This window comes from Solea solea, chromosome 12, assembly GCF_958295425.1.
Source record: "Solea solea chromosome 12, fSolSol10.1, whole genome shotgun sequence".
Classification (NCBI taxonomy): domain Eukaryota; kingdom Metazoa; phylum Chordata; class Actinopteri; order Pleuronectiformes; family Soleidae; genus Solea; species Solea solea.
The window spans coordinates 3,647,981-3,673,484 of NC_081145.1; the positions used below are offsets into that span (position 1 = coordinate 3,647,981).

Genomic DNA, 25,504 nt, shown 5'->3' on the forward strand with positions numbered 1-25,504 from the left:
ATTAGTTTGTTTGTTCAAATTAGAAATGGAAATATGTGTAAATAATTATTTTTTTTGCATGTGTATGTGTGTGTTTTTGCATGTTCCAGTGTTCTATGCGTCCCAGTGTGAGGTGCTCTTGGGGAGTGTATTCGCTCCATGTCATGGCTACATCAGTCCAAACATCTACCAGCAGCAGTGTCGCTACCAGGCGTGTCGCTGTGGCAGCAGCTGTCTGTGCACGGCACTGGCTCACTACTCTTACCTCTGTTCCAAACATGGAGTCAGTGTCAATTTCAGATCACACGTCTCTGAATGTGGTAAGTCTGCTGCTATGACTTGTACTGTTTTGACTGATTGGGGTAAGGGATCCAAGCAGATACTCGCTGTCGTTCGGATACTGGTCCATTATCCAGCCCATAAACTGGCCCAACAGCATTATTATCTGGCCTGACAGATTCATTCAAAAATTTAAAAAATAAATTAATAAATAAAAAGTCATTTCAATTGTTTACCTTTTTTTTTCTTTTTCACATAAAACTGACAAATGAATGCAGAATTCAAAGCCTTTATTCTGAAAAAAGATGAACTGAGTCAAAGAGCAGTTTTAGGACATGATAGTAACAGTCTTGGTAAACCAACACATCTCTAATATTTGCCATTTTTGTACAATATTGTATAGTTTATAGGAGAAGAAAAACGTTGATTTGGCTCAGTATTTGAATTTACCTGCTGACCACTGTTATAGATAGAAATGTGCATCACTTCATATGTATGTGTGTTGTAGGAACGGTGTGTCTTGGTGGTATGCTGTACCACTCGTGCGTGTCATCGTGTGGGCGGTCCTGTCGGGCCCTGGCGAGCTCTGACATGTGTGAGCCTGGCGACTGCGCTGAGGGGTGTGGCTGTCCTGAGGGCAGCTTCTATGACGATGTGCGGCAGCGCTGTGTGCAAATGTATGACTTCATATATCATCCACACACACACACACACACACACACGTGCATGTAGTTAAAGTCATGAAAATAATGCCACTGCTCCTCCTCAGGTCTCAGTGTCACTGTTACTCTGTGGGTGGAGTGTCACAGCCAGGAGAGGTGAGCTTCAGCGCCTCCGGTCCCTGGTGAGTCACAGCTGGACATGACCTTAACTGAAAGGTCAAAATCACAACAGCACAAAGTGTAGCATCGTTACACACGGTGTCCAACACACACAACTCAAAGTTTCACTGATTTAACCTGGACTTTTATATGATTTTTGCCTTTTTAATCTCCCTTCTTGTTTCCTCCATCAGCCTGTGCAGAAATGGGAAGCTGGAGTGTAAGCCCGAGGAAAAAGGTATTCAATTTGAACTGAATTGAATTATGAGATATGAGATATATGTGGATATAAAGCTGCACACAGGTCATTAAATGAAGGATATTCTAACGTGTTAGAAACAACGAATAGAAATATATATAAATATAATAACACAAGTGTTATTAAGTGACTTTTTTAAATATGTTTAAATTACTTTTTTATATATCATATTCCTTTATAATATTCAGTGTATTTCACAAATGTATTCAGTATAATACACATGATGATTATCAATGCAGCAGCTGTTAAAACCAGGAAAAGTCATCAGAGACTTTTTCATGACATGATCATATCTAAAATCTAAGACTATATCTTATCTATATCCTATCCCTAAATCAATTAGTTCATTTATATAGCACTTTACAATACCTGCTCGTATTTAAAGTAAAAGAATGTGATATGAGACAGCAGGAAAAAGAATAAATCTAGAAATAAGTGCACAAAACACACAATGATGCAGCAACACATCCACACATTGAAAAGGAAGAATAAACACACAGGAAAATAGCAGGAATAAAATATACAATAAAACAGTAAAATAAGAATCAAGCAAATTAGAAAATGTACAATTACGAACAGAGGTGTCATCATGCAACTGAATATTAAAAAACACTCTAAATAACAACTTTTTGACTTTGCATTGTTAAAATCCCAGGTCAGTAAGTGAATGCAAATCCTTGGGAGCAGAAAGTTCAAAATCTCTGCCAAATAGAGTAGAGCAAGGTCATTAATGGCCTTAAACACGAAGAGTAAAAGCTTCAAATTCATCCTTAAATAAACCGGCAGCCGATATAATTCATAGAAAACAGTGTTGATGTGTTCGTGGCTACAGTGTTAGTAATAAATCAAGCAGCTGTGTTTTGACCCAGCTGGAGGCGTGAGAGGGAAGACTGGCAAATAGCAACATGAAGTGCATTACAGTAGTGAATCCTTGAGCTAATACAAGTGTGGGCTGCCATTGCCAGAACATGCCAGTTAAAGAAAGTCTTTACTGAAGCTGAAAGACGAAGCTGGTCTGAAATTAGAGGCCAGAGTATGAACTTGTGAAATGGAGACATTCCACATGCTTGTACCAAACAAGATGCACTCCGTTTTACCCTCATTCAACAGTACGCCCCCGCCCCCCCCCCCCCTTTAGTTCCTTTTCTCAATTGTTCCAACAACAAAGTGTTGTTTCAGGCTCTGTCCCTGTTGCTGAAATCAAGAACCTTTATTATGTCTGCAGTTGTGACTTGTTTCCCATGACTGGCTGCTGCAGCTGATGTTTAAGGCAACTTGATCATTGATTTCTCTGTGTGTGTGTGTGTGTATAATTGCAGAGCCTGATAGTGAAGAGGTCGGCGAGTGTCCCGAAGGTAAAGTGTACCACAGCTGCACTGAGCAGAGAGGAGGCGTGGCCTGTGCACCCACTTGTCGGAACCTGATGTTGAACCTCACTTGCCCTCCCAACACACCGTGCATTGCTGGCTGTGTCTGCCCTGCTGGGTAAATGAAGCAGCTTCTACCTGCTCATGTTATCACATGTTTAAAGGACTTTTCAGGGGTTTTTTGTCCACACTGGTCCACAAATATTAGGGCTGGGCAATATGGGATAAGATTTTAAGACAATATACTAGAGCTACAACTAACGATTATTTTCATAATCGATTAATCTGTCGATTATTTTAAAAATCTTATTTTAAAAGATTAAAAAAATGTTAATCTTTAAAAAATGTTGATCCGTGTTTGTCAAACCTGGAAATGATGATGTTCTCAAATGTCTTGCTTTTGTCCACAAACCAAAATGATTCAGTTTTAAGTGATCTGGGACAAAGAAAAGAAGAAAATATCCACATTTAAGAAGCTGAAACAATCAGAAATCTTGTTTTAATCATGAAAAAAGCTTCAAACCGATTAATTGATTATCAGAATAGCTGAAGATTAATTTAGAAATCGATTAATAATCGATTCATTGAGTAATTGTTTCAGCTCTACAATAAACTTATATCATTTGATATCTATATACTGTATATCACAATAGATATCAAATCAATGTCTGTAAGTACAATATATATACGTATATATGTATATAAATTGTATTGTATTTCACACATTTATTCAATAAAAAATAAGTTTATTAATGCAACAGTGTTTAAAACCAAGAAAATATATGACGATATCCAAACTCTAAGACCATATTTTGTCCCATGTCACCATATAGATAGAGTATCGATATATTGGCCAGCCCTGATAGGAACTACTTACTACTACTACTACTACTAAGTTGTGTTCTGTGTCAGGCTGGTGCTGCACCATGGACATTGTTACCATCCGGAGAACTGTCCGTGTGCCTGGCTGGGCCTTGAATACCTGCCTGGAGAAACTGTGGAAACACCGTGTTACACATGGTAAACAGCTTAACCATACTCCCCTGGAATGTAATATTGTCAAATGACTAATACGTGCTAAAATAATACTTGAATGTACTTACTTCACTGTATTAGACTGTTTTATTTTTGCTTCACTCCCCAGCGTGTGTCAGCGTGGCTACTTCAACTGCAGCTACTCTCCATGTCCAGCTGTGTGTTCTGTCTACAGCGACAGACACTACCACACCTTTGACGGCCTGGAGTATGACTACCACTCTGACTGTCAGGTCTACCTCCTCAAAGTGAGTGGACAAAATTATTCTAGTTATTATTCTGCCTCTGTTTGGTCTTTGTTATCAGAGATGATGTATAACAGTGTTTGTGTGCTGTGCCCTTCATCTGTCAAACAATACCGTCAGTTTGTGTGTATGCAGCGGGTCGAGAAGCATTTATTCTGTTCAGGTGTTTTTTTTAATTTGTTTTCTTTGTGTTTTTAGTCATATTTCTGTCTTGGCATAAAACAAATCACTTCCTTTGTGCCGGGCAGTATCGTGTCGCCAGGCTACACAGGATCTAAATACTTGTAGTGTGGACCTGATTAACTTAGTAACCGTTGTGTGAACTGATTGGACAATGGTTTAAATGCATTTGTTTATATTCAAAAGTTACAGACTACAGCTTTATGTGACAGACTGCGTCATTGAATGTGTGTGTGTGTATTTAAAGTCACAGGAGGATGCTCCTATTCTGTGGCCATGACATGGATCTGAGAAAGGAAATTTGATTGTGTTTGGGTTTTTTGTTTATTTAATTGGATCAGATTGAGGTGTGTAGGTGTGTGTGTTGGTGGGTTAGCACCATGGCAATGCTAGCAGACAAAGAGACCAGTGTTCACTTCAAACCCCAGGGCTCCGGCGCTCCCAGGGATATAGAATTAGAATTAGCAGAACAGACATTGCAATTCAGACCAATACGGCTGCTGGCCACTGAGCAGACCTAAAAAACAACCAGGTCAGGTAAGAGCCGTGTCCTAAAGTTGCATCCTCTTCTTGATTACCGCTCATGTATCTACAGTTATTTACAGTGTTTCCTTTACAAGTGGAATCAGATTTCAAGGTTGAATCTGCCATGTGGTGCAGTATTTTAGGTCCAGCAGCTCCTGTTAGTGGGTACAGAGGTGTTTTGCTGCCATGTCAGGGAAACAAACATGAATCACCTTCACATACAGTATGAAAGTGAAACATCACGTTATTATGACATCAGTTTTTTTGTCTTGACAATCAAAAGAAAAAGAGTTTTCTTACCCCCTGACTATGAGCCGATGCATTGTAACAAAGAACATTGTTACATTTAACTCAAAGTTGACTGATTTAAGTGGTCAAACAATGTGTGACCATCACTCTCTGCTCATCACATATACAGTATATACTGTGTATATGCTGGCTGATACCACCTGACCTGCAGTTAGCTCGATCTCAATCAGCTGACTATAAAACACAATGTAACAACAATACAGTGACGGTGCTGCCTTTAATTCTGCTGCCTTTCTTCTGTACACTACATTTGTTCTCTGTGGTTGTTTTTAAGTGCTTTACAAATAAAGTTGGATTGGATTGGCTCCGAAAGTGTGTGTGGATTTGAGGAAATGGCTAAATTACAGTTTACAAGGTTGTACTTCACGCTGGTACTGTATATCCATGTGCCACAGTGATACCAGGTCATTTTACAAAGGTTAAGTGGCAGTTCACATTTGGAGTATACAGTATATCAAAGTTATTATAATCACATTATAATTATATCATTTATAGTTTTCTTTTTATAACGTAGGGTTGTACGTCATAAATGTTCTCTCTCTCATCAGACTACAGGAGAAACTGAAATGTCCATCATTGCCCAAAACAAGGACTGCTACGAGAGCGGCATTGTGTGCATGAAATTACTCATTATTCATGTGGGACTTACCAAAATCTACTTCACTGACAACTCTGGCAACCCGGTACGTTCTACACCCACACACAAGCATTAAATTACATATTTTCTCATCTGTTAAATATATAATAACAATACAAATGCAGCATTTTTATTTCTTTTTTTTTACTCTTCCTCAGAGCCCGTCCACTGTTGTTGGTCGTGGGTCAGAGTTTGAGTTGTGGAAAGCCGGCTATTATACTGTGGTGCAGTTCTCCAGTCAAGACCTGACTGTCCTCTGGGACCGCAAGACGACTGTCCACATCAGAACTGGACCTCAGTGGAAGGTCTGGACCAGCAGGAACACATTTTTAATCTGAGACAGATTGCATCTAACAGCAGGATTTAGGATTTAGAGTGTGCTTCTCTCCCTCAGGGCCTTCTCAGTGGGCTGTGTGGAAACTTTGACAGTGTGACAGTGAACGATATGACCACATCTGGCCACATGGAAGTCAATAACGCCCAGACCTTTGGAGATAGCTGGGCTCTGGGACAGGTAGGACTGTATATTAGTAATATTAGTAGGGCAATATATTAATATTATATCTATTATTGTGACATTAGGCAATATATGGTCTTATATTTTGGATATTGTCATATCGAGATCTGTGATGACTTTTCCTGGAATAAATGTGTGAAATATTATAATATTTATTATCTTGATAGTGCTTCGACTTTTCCCTTTTGGGTTTGCCACTGTTGATCATCAGCCTCCATCTTGCCCTATGCCCTGTGTCCTCTTTATTCTTTATATTGATGTATATACATTGTAGATTAAAAAAACAACAAAAACATGGAATTGACAAAATTCTATGGAAAAAATTGTACATTTTCTATTTTCATTTAGTGCTTTTCTAGTCTTGATTCCCACTCAAAGCTGCTTTACACTACAGTTTTTGCCATTCACCCATTCACACCCATTCACTCACACATTCAAACAATGCATCTATGTGCAGAGCATTTTCTATCACTCATCTTTTATATTCATTCACACACTGCCGGCACCGCTGTCTTGAGCAATGTAGGGTCAAGTGTTTTGCCCAAGGACACATCCACAAGGACACATCTGGGATTCTGAGAATCAAACCCTAAACCTTTCATTTTAAACCTAATTATTTGAACCTAGAATATTTGACCATATTTACAATCATTTTCAGAGAGTATTTACAGTGTATTGTCTTCTCTCCTTTGAGAAGCACAAACATCTCATGAGTCCAGAGAAACAACCTGTGTTCAGCTTTATATCCACATACTGTACCTCATATATCAGGATGTAGCCTAAAATATCATCTATAAGCTATACAGAAATATTGGTTTGATTTATATCATGATATATCAATATTGAATGATACAAAAAGATTGTTCCCATATTTTTCTAGGTATGACTCAGCTCAGTTTCACTACCCCACTGATATCACCCCTCAGTCTCTCACTCCCCTCTTGTTCTCTGCTGCTTTAATTGATGTGGTATTTACAAGTAATCAGACACTTGATCTTGATTCTGTGTGTGGGTGTGTTCGTGTGTGTGGTGTGTGTGTATTTTAGTGTGAAAGTGAAAGTGTTGTTGAGCGACCATGTGAAGGAGACCTGGGCAGGCAGCCGTATGCCAAGAGGGAGTGTGCGCTCCTCTACAGCGATGTCTTTGCACCATGTCACAATGTGGTAAGTGACAGTAAACTGACGCGCGCGCACACACACACACACACACACACATGAACTCATGATACACACACTGACGTCTGTAGTGAGTGAGTGAATGCAGCTGTAGAAAGGTTATCTTCCTGGAAAGGTTAGAGGTTATGGGAAGTCTTACCTGATCCCACTGTGCAGTGTTCCTCAGAGATAAGACCAAATACCAAATGCCACACCAGATGCGAGGCTACACACAACTGCAGACACACATCCCTGTCTTTTAGTACAGTAAGGTACTCCTCAACTTGGCCAGCAGAGGGAGCTATGTATACACAGTATGCACAGAAAGTGTTAGTAGGCCTTAAACCACCATAAAGACTGTAGCTTGATAACAAAAGAGCAAGAATAAATTAAACGTACATACTGTTGTGTACTTTAAATATCAGTTGAAAGTTAAAACTCTTAGAATTTTTGTTACTTCAGCCAAGAAGGTGGTGTTTTTGGCTACATTTGTCCGTCTGCAAGTGACTTTTGTAAGAAAGAAAAGTAGTAGAAAGTTCTTAAATATGCATCCATCCATTATCTATGGATGGATTATCCGCTTTATCCTCCACATGAGGGTCGCAGGGGGAGCTGTGCCAATCTCAGCTGACATAGGTGGGGATAGGCGGGGTTCACCCAGGACAGTTCGCCAGTCCATCACAGGGACACATATAGAGACAAACAACCACTTAGAGTGACCAGTTTACCTAATCCCTATATTACATGTTTTTGGACAGTGGGGAGAAGCCGGAGAAAACCCACGCACACATGGGGAGAACATGTGACTTCCATGCAGAAACCAGGGCTCAAACCCAGGTCTTCTTGCCACAAAGGCAAGAGTGCTAACCACTACCGTGTGGCCCATATTCCGACCAAATAATTCTTAATATATGACCTTAAACATGAGTTACATCAGACTGTAGCATTGCTGCTACAATGCACAATGTGACATCATGAATCGAATAGAAAAATACATTTTAACATTTTGTGGTCAGCCCACGGCTAGGTGGAAGGGAATTGGGTTGCAGATCAAACTGCCCTCAGATCAAGGGCTGGGGTATTGCTCATTGGACAAATCCAGTGGACTCCTAGTCCTGGTCCCAGGCCCAGATAAATAGGAGGGTTGCATCAGGAAGGATGCGCACTGTAAAAAAATAGGGAGAAGCTGAAAAGAGACCATCATGAACATGGACCAACAAATATTTTGTTTGTGAGCAGCAGATCTCTAAAAGTGAATTTTTGTTTGGAAGACATTTTCTGGGGAATATATATTTGGGGATGGATTTCAGATATTTATCAGGATTCTGATTTTTGGTTTTGTTTTGTCTAAATAATTGTTAAACTTGCAAGATAGAAACATGTATTGTGGGAAACAGTCTCCATGTCAGCATCCATCCTCCCTCGAAGAAAAACAAATTCACTAAACATGATGATAGTTTGCATATTTCTACCACGTTCATTAATCAATGCCATGGCTTTTTTTACATGAACCTTTCATGGGGAAGCGTTTCCAAGTCTTATATGTTTATATATGTATCTATACACCATCTATTATGACATTAAATATTGTTATAGTACATATTAGCAGGCAGGAGATATGTGTTTTTCTACTGATGCCAACAATAAACAATAATGTTTATGTAACTGAAGATTAAATACATGGAACGTGGCATCAAGAGACCTAAAAATCAAAAAGTCAAAATTAGCAACTAAGCAGCCTTCATCACATTTAAGAGAGCTGACATAAATAAGTCATGATTAGATGCTTAATTATAAATCATTTATTATAAAAATAACAAAAAAAATTAGTAATTCTAGTACAGAGACTATGTCTATCATGTAAAAAAAAAACATCACTGCAGTTTTTCCTTGCAGGATTTGTTTATTTGCTTGGATGTATAAAAGATGGTTTCACACAAACGAGTAAATCCAGAATGCTTTAAAGCTTCATTCTCTGAGGTCAATTATAGATTAAAGCTTAGATCTGAAGACTAGCAAGAGATGTTGCTTTTCTTACTTTCAGACGGTGAATCCCACATTCGCTCTCGATGTTCCGAGTGCTTTTCAAAACAGAGGCAGTGGTGGAGAAGACATCAAAGTTCTTGTGAAATTACTGTAACCTCTGCTCCATCCAAATAGTTTAGTTTAGTTTATTGTCATAAACAGTAAAAGTAACAGTGTATAGTCAGTCAATGCAATGAAATGCAAGTAAAAATTCAATAAATAATAGATTTAACATAAATCTATTATTATTAGTTAGTTATTACAAATGTTATCGATTGTCATCAAAATCAAACATTAGAAATAAGGGGCTGTATTTTACAGCTGGCACAAACTGGTGCAAAACACAGCCCAAGTGTCATTGCTGGTTTCCAGCCGGTGCAGTTGTCATTTTCACACGTTGTGCCCACGTCGTGTAGGAAGCTAATGCACTTTTCTAATCTTTAACCATCTCTCTGATTACACACTTGTAAGCTAAAGACTCACACTTAGTTTCATACATTCATATGTCTGTTGCTCCTGGACTCTCTGGGAAAGAGGATGATGAGATAGAAGGAAAATATTCACTGTCAAGGTTGTCTTCACTTAAACTGATGGTGAGTAGTTTGCCACCGTTGATCCTGGCAGACAGAGAGGACACTGGGCATCTTGGTCTTGAGCACTATCCCAAGGATTGGTGTCACTGTATGTGTCAATCTGAGATGAAGTGTCTCTGTTCTCCTCATTACGGAGCTGTCTTTAACAAAGTCTTCCAACTTTACTCATCACTCCAGAGGTTTCATCACTGATCCCAAAGCCCCAACGCTCAACATTAGCCCATGTGTGTGTTGTTCTTAAAATGAGATGTGGTCAGACACAATGTTGGTGCATTGCTATCTTGAGGCAGCAGAAAGTCACTGCGCCACTGACCAAAAACACCTGGTCTAATGTCAATGGCGCAGTATTTTCATGCTTTAGACGCTCCATGGAGATGCGCTTTCACCTCCTCCTACTGCTCCTCTTCCTCATCACTTAAATGCATTTTGAATGTTGGTGCATTACTTTATCGTGTGCAGTCTAATGGAGTTGTTGATGGGACAGAGGTAGGACAGTAGACGGTGGAGGCAGAGGTTCCACCAGCCATGGAGGGGGGTTGGTGCTGTCTGTCAGGACTGCAGCCCCCTCCTGTGCATAAAAGTGCACAGAAAAACAGGTGCATCTTTCATCCTCAACAGTGAGGTCACATGATTCATATCTGTGAGTGGAATTCTGTCTCTTCCTCCTCTCCATGAGTAAATTGCTGCACTGGTGATTCAGTGTCTCACACATTAGTGCCGACACTATCATCTCAGCTGTAAAACAACCATAATGAGATGCTCGTGTCTCATCAACATCTGGTGCTTTTTCTTAACTCCTTTTGCACATTTCTTTAAATGTCCTTAAATCTTTCTTATTAAGCACTGATTTTTAGCTCTTTTATTTTTACTCTGCAGAGAATCGTCCACTTCTCCAGTTTCCTGCATTCGCCATTTAAATAACTTTGTGCCAGGCACATGTGCACCTGGCTTTTAAAGGGAATGACAAGTGAATCTCTGATTGCCTTAGTTGGTGTTATAACCAAAACACACTTAGGAATAATTCTAACACTAAATAGAACCCCTTTGTACCTTGCGCCTCACTGTGGCGAGATGATGTGTGACGCACTTAAGACCATTTAGGGCCCAAGGTTTGATCTGGCTTGACTATTTCACAGATATCATTAGAACAGGTTTATTTCAGGTTTCTAATCAATGCAAAAATATCATAACGTCCCTTTTAGTAAAAGGACTTGAATGTTTAATGTCAATATCTCATTGTCTCAGTATCTGGGCTCATTGCTTCTTCTGTAATGATGACAGCAGAGATGTTTCTCTTGTTTTACATGTCCTTCAGTAGCCTCTGTCAAAGGTCCAGATCATCTTGCCTTTCGACAGACCTATGCGTCGCTGATGTATTTTTGTTTATCTGTCACTCAACTTCATCTGATCTCCTCGCCACCAGAGGTTGACCCACATTCTTTTGTCCTGGTGTCTCATCACTTCTTCCCTGTCTGAATTATTGAGATCGGCTCACCCTCTCATCACGACCTCCCCCAGGTTCCCCCAGTGAGATCTGGCCCCGTTCACTTCATTATTATGTGTGCGTGTTGTGTCTCCCCTACAGGTGGATGTGGCCTGGTTCTACAGGAACTGCCTGACAGACACTTGCAACTGTAACCGTGGGGGAGACTGTGAGTGCCTTTGTACGTCTATCGCTGCGTATGCACACAAATGCTGTCAACAGGGAGTCACAGTACACTGGCGATCTCCCTCTGTCTGTCGTGAGTATGCAAATACACACACACACACTCCTAGAGTCTGTGCTGATTAGGAGTGAGACCCCTCCTTATCTCTTTGACCCACTTCTTCATTGCATCAGTGTGCCATCACTTATATGTTGTTGTGGGATTGAAACGCTTTATAACTTCTGCTCTCTTTCAGCCTATGATTGTGAATACTATAATCAAGGTATGTATAAGTTCTTCTTCACCTCCATCTTGTCCTTTTCCTCATATCCTCTTGTCCTCCTTCACAACATCCATGAACCTTCCCTGGGGTTTACTTCTTTTCCCCCTGCCCAGCAGCTCCATCTTCAGCATCTTCTGTCCAATACAATCACTATCCTTCCTTTGCACATGGCCGAGTCTTCTCAACTTTGACTTTAATAAACTGTCATGGTTCGGTTTGATTCGGTTTGGTACATTACAGTACGGTTTGGAATGGTAAAGCCCTGGCTCAGGTTTGCATTTCGACTGAGAACAGCACCTTTACTAAATAGATGGGGTCTGGGAATTCATGGATGGGTGCGATGACAATGAATGCAACACAACAGACATCCAGCAGCTCTTTTTTCTCTGCTTGGTTTGTGGCTGTTTGTCTCAATAACACATCAAGCTTCGTATGAGAATACACTGAGGGCGTTGATGAGAAACGAGTAAGGGAGAGATGTCTTTCTGTTGCCCAATCAGCTGACTGCTGTGGGTGGAGCCAGGCCAGTCTAGCTCCCCCTTGACCTTACTGTACCATTTTACTCTGGTACCCCCTGTTTTGCTACTATTGGACTGGTCCACTTGATGGAAACACGGCTTTGCTTTATCTCCATAACAGTTCAACCAGCGCTCTCCCTCAATATGCACTTCTAATTCTGTCCATCCTGGTTCACTCCCAACAAAGATTGCACCACCTCCAGCTCGTCCTCCTCCTGTCTTTCAGACAGTTCCACTGTCTCTGAGTTATATATCATAGCAGGTCTCACCACCGTCTTGTAGACCTTCCCTTTCACGTTTGCTGCTGTCCTTCTGTCATACATCAGCCCTGACACTGGTCTCCACCCACACCTTACCTGCACTCTCTTGTGCACTGTCCATTGCTTTGGATGGTTGACCCCAGGTATTTAAATTCATTCACTTTCTCTATGTCTACTTCTTGCATCTTCACCGTACCACCTGTCTCACTGACATTCACACACAGGTATGTATATCTGAAGGTTGTTCCTTAAAGTTTTTGTTTCTAAGCAACAGACTCTCTGTTTTCCTGCAAACTCATTTCCCCTCTTGTTCTCACAGAACTCGGCGAAGGCCCGTTCTCCATGGTGAGTGGCGCTGATAAGGACACCATGTTTGGAGTAAATCGCTCCAGCAGCTCAGTGTTTCCTCTGGTGATAGAGAGACCGGGGCAGTTGCCTGCTCCAGGTCTCTTGTTCAACTTCATGATCACGGCAGGTCTACAGAAGGACAGAACATCACGTGAGCGTCAACATTTTTCACAGTTTCCTGGTCCAGTGTGTGATGAGTGGTGTGATGAGATTGTAGATTGAGCAGAGTTATGCCGTTAACCTTGGCCTCTGCATTGCAGATAGGATGTAAACTATTTTTCACAACTCTATTCACTCTCTTTATGTGGGCGGGGGCAAATTTTTCTTTAATCACATCATAAGCTTCAACTTCTAACTTCTCTGGAAAGGCACATTTGTTCATGCTGTTATAGAAACATGAGGGTCTCCATCAAGCATGTACATATACAGTGAATTGAATATTCTACGCCTATGAAAACCAAACAATACTTAATTATAGCAAGTATATACTTATAATGTCTAATTATTATAAATTATTAGCAAATTGCAAATTACCTATTTAAATGTCAGATTATTTACAACAATGCCTATTTTTATTAGATTTGTTCAATTTTATCATCCATTTAAAGACAGAAAAGCCTTTAAGATAAATGTTTTATTTTTGGTTGTATGCCAATTAAACATGTTTTCAGCCCTAATGGGTAAAGACTCTCATAAATATTACGTACTGGTCCTTTAATACCATCTAAGTTTTTGGGGTAGATGAACCCATGTTTGTGTGTTTTCCAAGGTGTCCCTGTGGTGTCACTGGAGTCTGCAGAGAGACCAAACTACTTCCTCGCCGTGTCTGGACACAGTCGTCTTCAGCTAGAGCAGTGGAGTCGCGGGGTGGATTTCAGTAGCAGGGCAACATTTATCCATCACCACGGGCTGTTTCTGCCAGGCCGCACATCATTTGAGCTTGTCGGTCAACCGGGAATATTTCTGACACTGACACGCACCTCTGCAAGATCCCAGAGATACGACACCTCAGAGGGATTCAGGACGAGCAGCAGCTTCACGCTGGAGGGTCCGAATCACACATACGCACATTCATATATACACATAGTGACCATTAACTCATCAGGTGTATATTCTCCTCATCTCTGGCAGAGAGCAGTTTTGTGATACCTTATCGGATGATGTGTGAGTGGCGTTACCAAGCCTGTGCGAGCCCCTGTGTCCACACGTGCAGTGACCCAGATGCAACACGCTGTCACTTCCTGCCTCCGTAAGAGACTTGTCTCCTGAAGTAAAGACCGTCTCACAGTGAGTCTGCTATAACCGTTTGCTTTTTTTTATGTTGCAGGGTGGAAGGTTGCTTCCCACGTTGTCCCAAGAACATGGTCCTCGATGAAATCACAAGAAGATGTGTGTACACCGAGGACTGTGAGTACAATCTGTTATTTGTTTTTCCTTTATTTAACAGTAGTGTATATCTTATCTCCCTCTCCCTCTTCCTCTAATACAATGCATAGATTTTTAAAATAATTTGTTGTAAAATGAATTGTGTCCTTTAGGTGTGTCCTTGCCTCCGACTCCAACACCGTTTCCATTTGTGACCCGGTCCAACAGAACTACAACACCTTCAACTCCGGCTACAACCACCACTACGACTACAGCTACTACTACTATTGCTACTACTACTACTTCAACTACTACTACAATGCCAACAACTACCACCACCACCACCACCACAGCTCCCACTACAACCACAACAACCACCACCACAGCATCAACAACGTCCTCCACGACTGTCAGGCCCACAACAACGACAGCCACAACGACCACACCCACTGCTGCCACGACAACCACTGAACAAGTCACCACTCCACCAACACCATCTCCTCCCACATCTCCTCCTCCGACCACGCTTACACCGACAGCTCCACCAGAGACAACCACTCTCACCACAACTGAAACGACCTCCACCCAAACGTCGGGGGTCACACAGCCAGCACCCAGCACTGCACCCCCTGAGGACACTTCTCCTCCACCCTCCACCACCTCACCCTTAACTCCGACCTCCACTACCGTTACCACACCATCAACACCAGAGCCTCCCCTAACCTCCACCCCACCTCCTGTAATCTCACCCACCACAGTGGTCACAACAGCCTCCACCTCCACCATTTCTCTGCCTGAAACCACCACCACTCCACAGCCTACACCAACAGAGACAACCACCACCCCAACAGCTGCGACCACCACAGTCGCACCTCCTACGACCGTCAAGCCGACTACTGAGCGGGCGACCACGAGTCCCAGCATCTCCACCACAACAGAAGAAACATCAACCACGACTCCATTTGTCTTCCCCACGACTCCGTGCACAGTAAGCATAATCACACAAACACAGAGAAAATAAACCTTTCTGTGCGTGACCTTAAAACTGCGATTCATATGCTAGGTTTGCTAACAGCTAACTAACACCATTGTCTTCTATGTGATAAAGACCTGCTCTACTCAAAATAAATTAGGTTCCACTTACAGATTCATATTTGTAAGTGGAAGGCTTCAAAATCCAAAATTATTTTGGTATTGTCGCCTTACAGTATAAAAGAGGTGTCAAGCTTGTGGCTCCTGGGCCACATGCAGCTCCTCAATCGATTTCATGCGGGCCTGCTACTTATGACTTGAGACAGTACTAGTACTAGTACTAAATATGCTTTTTAGCAATATTTTAACACATTCAGTTGTTTTTTTTATTAAATGTATTTCATTCAACATTTAAAATAAATAAGTATGTACATATATATATATATATATATATATATATATACACACCCATCTATCCATCTGCTTGTAAGCATGTAAGCTTGTTTAGTGTTTTAATTAGCATCCATAGGTTATTATTTACCTCTTCTTTTTTTTAATTTCTGCATCTTTTAGTTTATTTCCCTCTGTCTTTCAGTATAGGATTATTTTGCTTACTATGCACCATTCCATATCAAAACAATCACTTTTACTTTGAAATTCTGTTAAATATCATCATCATTTTAGTTACTGTGATACAATTCTAAGGCAAGGCACAGCAGCTTTATTTACACAAGAGCAACTCAATGGGCTTTACATAAAAACAAAAAGAACATTTAAAAGTTATATTTTAAACAAAACCCATTTTTAACATAAATAAAATATATACAGAATAGGAAAAAAGAGAGAAAGAAAATAAAAAGTGGAAAATATGATCTGCTCCAAAATTATTAAATGGATGGTAAGTGCAAGAAAGAGAAAATGTTTTTTTAACTGCGGCTGAAACTAAAGCAATAAAATAGATACATAAAACCTTCAACATTAGGAGTTTGTTTTGCAATTGATAGTTGGCGTCACCTTCTTATGCACAGTGTATGGGAAATGCCAGCGAGTGTAACAGTGTAACATTGTAACATTGTAACATTATAACAGTGTAACAGTGTAACATTATAACATAACAGTGTAACAGTTTAACATTATAACAGTGTAACATTATAACAGTGTAACATAACATTGTAACATTATAACAGTGTAACAGTTTAACATTATAACAGTGTAACATTATAACAGTGTAACAGTTTAACATTATAACATTGTAACATAACAGTGTAACAGTGTAACATTATAACATAACAGTGTAACAGTGTAACATTATAACAACAGTGTAACATTATAACATAACAGTGTAACATTATAACATTATAACATAACAGTGTAACATTATAGCATTATAACATAACAGTGTAACATTATAACATAACAGTGTAACATTATAATAGTGTAACAGTAACATTATAACATAACAGTGTAACATTATAGCATTATAACATAACAGTGTAACATTATAATAGTGTAACAGTAACATTATAACATAACAGTGTAACATTGGAACATTATAACATTATAACAGTGTAACAGTGTTACATTATAACAGTGTAACAGTGGAGAAAGTTGTGAAAGTGAGTAATTCCCTTCTGAACTTGGAAAACGGAGAAGTGCGTAAGAAAATATTTGTTGCACTCATCAAATGTCACTAATTCTTACTCTCTGGACATTTAATACATAATCATCATCTGTATCTACAGTCATGTGCTAATGCTTGGATCTATAAGTGCTGTGACAATGCAGACATGCTTTGTAGAACAAACGGTGTGTAACTGTGTCAACAGCCTCCGTACTCCTACCGCATCGACGAGTGTGCAGAGCTGATCTGTTTCAACGGAGATCTGCTGCTTCACAACTCTTCGCTCCACTGTCGCTACAACACCAGCCAGCCTCAGTGCAGTCTGCTGGGCCTGCCCATCCTCATCAACACTGACCCCTGCTGTCCTCTGTGGCAGTGTCCTTGTAGGTTTGCCTGTCTTATGTTGGAAATCTGAAGTTCCTTCTTGTCCAGTCATAAGAGTGGACCGGTCGTGTGAGTCCATTGTCTTTGATTTCACTGATATTTCCACCAGGTCGCTGCACTGTGATGTCAGACCTGCGTGTGATAACATTTGACGGCAACAACGTAGCCTTGTATGATAACGGCTCCTACATCCTGGTTAACCTGCCCAGAGAGACTATTATTGGCACTGTGGAGAAATGTCCAACTAGCCAGGTAACAGATGAAGAATAAAATATGAACTGTTTTATAAGACATTGAAAAAAATTTAAATAATGAAATATTCTGTTGTCGTTGTAGAGTGTGAACTCCATCAGGCGAACCGTGAGTAGAATCTGTTTATATCAGCATCAAAGTTGCTCAATAATATCTGCATTTACACTGGTGACATTTCAAGGTGGTTTAAACAAAAGTTTAAAAATGTGAGTTCGCTCAAACTTGATGATGAACATTGTTTCAACACAGAGGGTTGAGTTGTTTTGTGTTCTTGTCAAGATAGCATACACTTCAGATTAACTGGCAGTTTCAAGTCATCTTAACTCACGTTGACTATTGTTTATAGAGCTTTTCTTATCTGAACTCACTGCAAGTTTGCAGAGGCTAAGACTAAATCAACAGTGTTATATTTTATTTTCTCTCACATCTGTGGATTATTTGGTAGAACAATAATTGTCATATTAAGTGCTGTTCAATAGGATTCATTATTTTACATAGTGTATAATCTGGGTACCATATTTTACAGTGTATACGTCACATTCTCTGATTTTACTCCGCAACAGAGTCCGACCGGTGGAACATCTGGTCTCTGTTTTAAGAAGCTGAACATCACCACCTCCTCCCACAGAGTTATTATCAACCGACTGGATCGAAAGGTAACCCTCTTTACTTTCATTTAAAAATAAAAACTTGATATCCCATTTTTTTGCACATCTGTATGTCTCTGTCTATGTGTCTCCAGGTGACGGTGAACTACAGACCCGTCCGCCTCCCATTCTCTCGTCACTCCCTCTATGTGGAAGACACAGGCAGCATGTACCTCATTCACACACCTGGTGGAATCAACATACAGTGGTATCACAGCACTGGTATCATGGTGCTGCAGTACAATACTCTCCATAATGCATCTGTGCCCACTCGAGGTCTGTGTGGTGAGTCCACACACACACACACACACACACTTTTGTGCAGTTATTCTTGCTGCTCTGGTTCTCATGCATTTGGACAACCTAAACAAAACCTTACTCCTGACCTTAATCATAATCAGAATACTTTATTGATCCCTGAGGTGAAATTATTGTGTTATGGCTGCTACTATTCAAAGAGTAATGTATAACAATAATAAAAAAAATGAACAGGAGTAAATGTAAATCTAAGTAAACATAAACATATGCACTCTAATGTAAAATGTCAATATGTACAATATATACAGTAGAGATGTACCCTATTATACAGTATTGAAAGTATGAGATGGGTGTAATTTGAGTTATTATACATAAGTTGGTTATTGCACAGATAATTTAAGAAATTGCACAGATCCCAACACGTATGTCAAACATTAAGGGAGGGAGGAGTTGTGGAGTCCGATGGCCACAGGTAACCATAACCAGTTAGTGTCTGTGCTTAACTTTTAACCTATCCACAACCCACATGTCAATCCTACCTCTAACAGAGACTTCCAAGAATGAACAGAGAATGTGGGCTGCCTCAATAGAACCAGACTTTGTTCCCTTTAGGACTACTGGTCCTGAAAAATGTAGTGTTTGTACCAGAAAACGTCCTCAAGTGGTAACAAACAGCGAGAGAGAGACACAGACATACACACAATCTCCAGCTTTGACTGCATCAGCACCAGCCTCATTTACTTGCATGCCAGTTAAACAGCAGCATCAGTATGACGCGTCATTAGAGCCATTGGGTTTCGTTTGGCAGGTGAACACGCAGATCATCTCACTCAACAGTTAAGTTGCTCACTGAACTCACATCCACATACCTCCACCTGTGTGTGTCTGTGTGACAGGCTGTTGTGACGGGAACCCAGAGGATGACTTGAAGCTGCCCAACGGCACAGTGGTCAGAGAGGTGGGAGACATGATGGTCTTCCTGCAGGCATGGAGAGTGCACACCACTGATGAAACAGAACACACCCGCAGGGTCGGAGACAACTGCACCACTGGAGATTGTTCCACCTGTCTGTCCATGCTGAGCCAGAAAGCCTTCAGCCCATGCCACAGCAAGGTAGCGCCAGCACAGCGGCTGCACTAGACTTTTTAGCTGTCCATCATTTTGATGGACAGGTTTGTAAGAATTCCGTCATAGTCTATTGTTATCTGTCATTTAACAGTGTTTCATTTTCAAAAACAACCTGACCACAATAACATTTACAGAACTTAAAGTTTTCAGGCACAGAATCATTCTTTATATGTCTGCCATAGCTAGAAAGTGGCTGTAAGGTTGTGGTATTGATATTAAAAGTACATAAATGGCTTGTTTCTTGGTTGCAGGTATCTCCTGAGCAGTTCTGTGACATCATGTGGGCGGGGGACCTGCACTACAAAGACCACCAGTGTGACTTCCTGGCAGCTTACGTGGCAGTCTGCTACACATATCAAGTCTGCATCAGCTGGAGACGACACAATTTCTGCCGTAAGGAGACGCAGTGACGGGAGAATGACACACATTACGCAGACCTACTCGGCCACGTTAGCTCATTTGCTCGCGCGTTGCTATAATGTAACTCTTCTCTCTTTGCAGCACTGCGATGTCCTCCAGGTAAAGAGTATCAGCCGTGTGTGAGCACCTGCACCAGCCGCACCTGTGTGAACAGAGACTACTACGAGGAGACCACGTGCTCCTTCATCCGAGAGGAGTGTGTGTGTCGCAGTGGAACCATCCTGCACCGCGCTGACTCCCCGTACTGTGTGACAGAAGACCGCTGTGGTGAGTGAAAGAGTCATTATATCAACCTTTGTGATAAAAAGTGCACTGTCAGAGAGAGCTTCATACCACTCCAAGGCTGCTTCAATTGTATCATGAGTGTAATTATTGGGCTCTGGTGTTTCTAGTGTGCACAGATAATGAGGATAACCCCCGGGCCCCGGGTGAGGTGTGGAACAGCTCAGCTCGTAGCTGCTGTCTGTACAAATGTATGGAGAACGGCTCAGTGGTGGCTGTAGAACCAGACTGTGACTCTGTCCCCGCTCCACTGTGTGAGAGGGAGGGAGAGTATGTACTGGATGTTGTGGAAGAAGGAGCCTGCTGCCCTAAAAAGATCTGTGGTGAGTCGGGGGTTATGACGCCGTGATGTTCCAGCGAGATTTGTGATAACGATGTGAAATTCAAATCCAAACATTTTGATATGTGGAGGATAAAGTGGTAGAAGGTGAGTGAGTGAGTGATATGGATTGTACGGAAAAGGATTAGTGCCACATTTGACCAAATTCTTAGATTCTTAGAGATTAAAGTCAGATTTCAGAGGAAAAAATTCACGACTCTGAGATTAAAGTTAGAATTTTGAGAGAAAAAAGTCAGCTTGATGAGAACAAAGTCCAGGGTGTGACCCACGCCTTTCACCCCTGCGACCCCCATGAGGAGAATAAAGTGGTAGAAGATGGATGGATGGTTGGATGGCTCAGAATTCTAAGATTAGAGTGTAGGGCTGCAACTAAGGATTATTTATAGAATACAGAAAAAAAATATAGAATAGACAATATTTAAAAAAAAATCAAAATACAGTAGTTGAAGATTAATTTAGTAAGTGATTAATAATTGATGAATTGAGTAATTGTTTCAACCCTATTAGAGTGTGAATTCTTTTTTTTACTTTTTTCTCAGACTTCTGACTTAAAACTCAGAAATCTGGCTTTCTTTTTTTGCTTCCAAAAAATATACACACATGGCCCTGATCCTCTACCATAAAGTTATCTTATCTTGTTTCAAACTCTTAGTCTGTCTTCAAATCAGTTACTTTATGTACTTGACTTAAGATGAATTGATTATTTCAAATCTAAAGAAGTGCAGTAAGTTAGAGGTAACACAATAAATCAAATGAATATTTCTGTAAGGCTGGATGATATGGCTCATAAATAATATCTAAATGTTTTTAGGCCATATCCTCATATATGAGATATAAAGCTGCACACACGTTGTTTCTCTGGACTCATGAAAGTTTAAATGAAGGATATTTACATGTGATAAGAAACAATGAAATTGACTATAAATATGGTCAAATTCTGCGATGTATGTTCAATCAACATACATAGTATTTAATGTATAATATTTAGTGTATTTCACTAATGTATTCATTATAATAAATGTGATGATTATCAATGCAACAGCCTTTAAAACTAGGAAAATAAATCACAGATACCTTATGATGATTTCCAAAATCTAAGCCTGTATCTTGTGTCCTGTCACGATATATAGATGTAATATCGATATATTGTCCATTTCTACAGTAAAGTAGAGTTTTGTAGTTGTTTTTCTGACTCCATAGTTCCATATGCAGGTGATGCAGAGCCACAAAATTCTACACTGTGCTTCTTTAAAAGTTGGCAAACGAACAGTTTGGTCCTGAAAGAAACTTCCAGAGATGATGGATTACTAATCACTCCTGTAGTTAACCTGCAGGCTTTCTCATTCCAGAGTTCATAAATCATTTTTCAGGGAACATAAGAGCCAGTAAATGATCTTTCCCTCAACCGTCTGTGTTTTTTGTCGTTTTTTGTCGCACTCGTCAGAGTGCAACATGACCATCTGTGACAGTGAAGCTCCGTCCTGTGATAACGGAAACAGGCTCATCATCGGTTACAGCGCTCTGTCCTGCTGCCCAGAGTACCGATGTGGTACGAATCAACTTCCTTTTTTTTTAATAGATTTTATTTATAGTTTCAGGCAACTTTTTTATTGGTGTGAACTTTCCCATTCACTGCAACTCTTTTTGTTTAGAGTGTGACCCCATGGCGTGCCCTCCTGTCTCTGTGCCCAACTGCAGGGAAGATCAGTTCCTAGTGGAGGTCAGAGGACACAAGTCCTGCTGCTATTCGTACCTGTGTGGTAGGTTTAACTGTCTTGTCTCTGTCTCTGATATTTCTTATAGATCTTAACAAACAAAATGCATTTGTTGTTGTTGTTGTTTTTTTGTGTGTTTCTGAGCAGTGTGTGAATCGTGCACTGAGCCCATTCCAACTTGCTCACATGGAGAAATTCTGGCTGTGGATCTGAACACCACCAACAGCTGCTGTCCACAGTACCACTGTGGTATGTCTCTGTGTGTGTGTGTGTGTGTGTGTGTGTATGTAACTCTGAGGACCAAATAAACATACAAACCATAGGGAGTGAGAACATTTTTGGGAACGTGAGGACATTTTAAGGGATTTTTATGGGGCTAATGCCCATAAAATTAAAACTGGGTTAAGGTGAGGTTAAAGTTAAGGTTTAGGCATTTAGTGATGGTTGAGGTCAGGTTAAGGGGCTACTGAATGCTTTATGTTAATGAGGGTCCTAAGTAAGAAGGGTGAGTGTGTGTGTGTGTGACGCATAATGTAAATGATTGCATTTTAAGGTGAAGACATCTTGTGTGGTTAGGTTAAGGTTAGTGTTAGTCCATTTGTAGTTATGGTTGGGGTGAGAGTAAGTCTCCTTGAAATGAAAAATGAATGTAAGTCAGTGTAATGTCCTCTGACTGTGTGTGTGTGTGTGTGTTTTCTTCTCTGCCTGAGTCTTCATCAGTCATGTGTATAGATTTTCCCATGTGTTGCAGTGTGTGATGTCAACCTGTGCCCAGCATCGACTGTGAGCTGTGCACCTGGTCTCTCTTTGGTTCAAACTGCTCTCCCTGGACACTGCTGTCCACAGCACCACTGTGGTACACACACACACACACACACACACACACACAGTATATCCCTGGTGTTACCTTATTCCTGTGATGATGAATTGAATTGTCCCAGCAGTTGTTATCTGTGCTTTTTTTAACCTTCTCTCTGTAACTGTCAGAGTGCCAGTGTGACGATGGCTCTCCGCCCAACTGTCAGGTGGTAAGTAGACAAAATGTTTCGTCGCTGTTACAAGTCGATCGATGCGGGTTCTTTATATGGCTGATGCTGACCTTGAGAAACCATCGGTTCACTGTGTTCACATGAGAACAGCGACTGACGGTTGTTTTCATCATCGTTCAAAACAAATCAAGAAATTATCATAAAAAAGTTTTAAAATGTTGGTCAATGTTTTCCAAACATTGATTTTATATGGAGCAAAGAAACCAGAAAATGTTCAGAGAACTTGTTTTAAAGACCAAAGAAAACGTCAAACTGATGAATCGAACGATTTCACTTAGTAATCGATTCATTATCGATGACTCGTTGCAGCCCTAGTTCACATTAACCTTGTTCTCCTACGTCGTAAACGTCGTTCAGATTCATTTCATAGACGATATTTTCATTTTAAATTTATAACTCATGTTATGCATCTGACTTTTATATGAACAGTACTGTCACTGTAAAAACCATATATAAAAAGTTGACACCAGGGGGCGACTCTGGTGGTTGGAAAAAAAGCAACTGAGCTTCTACTTATTATAATGTACTTATTCCTGATCACTACATTAGAACATAACATCTCAGCCTCTCTATATACAGTAAAATGGCTTTGTTGTGATTACACATGTATGTGACGCATCCCTAACAAATCATTCTCATTTGAAAAGAAAACAGTGAAGCTCCTAAAGCCATAAAACCATGTGTTCTTCACATGAGCAGTGGTGGACACGGCACATGACAAGTTAACCAGTCTTCTAGTTTGCTCTGTGAGGCTCATCAGGAAGTAAGATATACTGAGTAGCCTCCAGGGGGCAACTCTGCTGGTTGTGAAAAGAAGTCAGTTTAAATTGAGGGGAAATGAGTCTCCTTCTCACTTGATTCATAACATCAGTCAACATTTTCCTAAAGAGTTAATGGCCTTGGTCACTACTTTAAGCTCCTCTTCAAAAGAACAGGATGTGAATTTTGTAAATGATGTTCTCATTCAGGGCGTGTATATCACTGTATATGTATAAATGTATGTTTTGTTACAGGGAGAATTGCTTGTTGACGTTCCAGACAGCAGCAGCACCTGTGGCTGTCCTCAGCATACATGTCGTATGTATAACCACACAACACAGTGGACACGCTGTTGATATTTCACCAGTGAATTAAATTCATTTGCACTTTTATATTAGTCAACCTGCATGTTTGTGTGTTTGTGTGAGTAGAGAAGGCAGAAGTGTGTCTTTTCCAAGGGGTAACAGTGTTGGGACCAGGCCAGTCTCTGGTTCAGTATTTTGAAGGAGACCTGTGTTACACCGTCCACTGCCTGCATCACAAAGACCCAGACTCTGGCTTCTACGCCATGGAAATCACTTCCATCAACTGCTCCCAAAAATGTGGACCTGTACGCCGCCAACACGCTGAACACACTTTCAAATAGAAGCCTCCCACAGTCATCAGTGTCCTCGTGCTTTGATTCCTGCCTTTGCTTCGTCTCTTTCAGCACCAGGTGTACGTGCCGTCCTCAGATCCCCAGGTGTGCTGCGGCTCCTGTAAAAATGTCTCCTGTACTTTTGCCAGTGAAAATGGAACAACAGAGCTTTTCACTGTAAGACCACATGCATCTGAATGTGCTCCTATGCATTCTTTTTTAATTTTTTCTTTTTTTTTTTTTTACAAAGTACTGACTGTGATTGTGTTTGCAGGCCGGGAGCTCCTGGGTGGAAAACTGCACACGTTACGACTGCATGGAAACAGTAGTGGGAGCAGTGATTCTGGCCTCTGGAGTGGTTTGCCCACCCTTCAATGACACAGAGTGTATTCAGGTCAGAACCTCTAAAACCTATATACGGTATATCTAAGGGTCTGTCTTGATGAGTCTTGATGAATCCACTAAAGGTTTTATCGTATCAGTGTTTTATCCACATGAAAACTGTGTTTTGGGAGAAACTGAAATGCTATTTTTTAAAAAAGGGAAAAATTCAAAACACCACCCTTGTGTTTCTGGTGATTCTTTGGTCTGTTAGCGTTATCATAACTTATTTTCTTTCCTTTGTCGCCCTGGTTTTCTCCATTCTGTCTGTGTTTCTGTGAGTGTATACATTGTAATGTATACTTATTCTAAT

The 25,504-nt window shown here is 40.6% G+C and overlaps 1 protein-coding gene across 6 annotated transcripts in view; it reads left to right on the top strand.

Moving 5' to 3' along the window:
- Positions 1-25,504, top strand: part of otogl (otogelin-like) — a 44,320-nt gene that overhangs the window by 11,630 nt on the left and 7,186 nt on the right. For all 6 annotated transcript variants that reach the window (XM_058645839.1, XM_058645841.1, XM_058645840.1 and 3 more), the window contains 36 exons: positions 90-299; positions 767-935; positions 1,028-1,102; positions 1,274-1,317; positions 2,658-2,823; positions 3,618-3,725; positions 3,850-3,988; positions 5,548-5,682; positions 5,795-5,941; positions 6,031-6,150; positions 7,200-7,316; positions 11,511-11,667; positions 11,828-11,854; positions 12,952-13,131; positions 13,750-14,028; positions 14,112-14,229; positions 14,308-14,387; positions 14,519-15,333; positions 17,144-17,321; positions 17,432-17,574; positions 17,659-17,682; positions 18,138-18,230; positions 18,317-18,506; positions 19,376-19,593; positions 19,860-20,001; positions 20,110-20,295; positions 20,421-20,633; positions 22,095-22,199; positions 22,303-22,410; positions 22,513-22,614; positions 23,117-23,221; positions 23,353-23,393; positions 24,428-24,491; positions 24,605-24,783; positions 24,883-24,987; positions 25,085-25,204. In XM_058645839.1, coding sequence (XP_058501822.1) covers positions 90-299; positions 767-935; positions 1,028-1,102; positions 1,274-1,317; positions 2,658-2,823; positions 3,618-3,725; positions 3,850-3,988; positions 5,548-5,682; positions 5,795-5,941; positions 6,031-6,150; positions 7,200-7,316; positions 11,511-11,667; positions 11,828-11,854; positions 12,952-13,131; positions 13,750-14,028; positions 14,112-14,229; positions 14,308-14,387; positions 14,519-15,333; positions 17,144-17,321; positions 17,432-17,574; positions 17,659-17,682; positions 18,138-18,230; positions 18,317-18,506; positions 19,376-19,593; positions 19,860-20,001; positions 20,110-20,295; positions 20,421-20,633; positions 22,095-22,199; positions 22,303-22,410; positions 22,513-22,614; positions 23,117-23,221; positions 23,353-23,393; positions 24,428-24,491; positions 24,605-24,783; positions 24,883-24,987; positions 25,085-25,204 — 5,402 coding nt within the window. The remainder of the gene's footprint in view (positions 1-89; positions 300-766; positions 936-1,027; positions 1,103-1,273; positions 1,318-2,657; positions 2,824-3,617; positions 3,726-3,849; positions 3,989-5,547; positions 5,683-5,794; positions 5,942-6,030; positions 6,151-7,199; positions 7,317-11,510; positions 11,668-11,827; positions 11,855-12,951; positions 13,132-13,749; positions 14,029-14,111; positions 14,230-14,307; positions 14,388-14,518; positions 15,334-17,143; positions 17,322-17,431; positions 17,575-17,658; positions 17,683-18,137; positions 18,231-18,316; positions 18,507-19,375; positions 19,594-19,859; positions 20,002-20,109; positions 20,296-20,420; positions 20,634-22,094; positions 22,200-22,302; positions 22,411-22,512; positions 22,615-23,116; positions 23,222-23,352; positions 23,394-24,427; positions 24,492-24,604; positions 24,784-24,882; positions 24,988-25,084; positions 25,205-25,504) is intronic.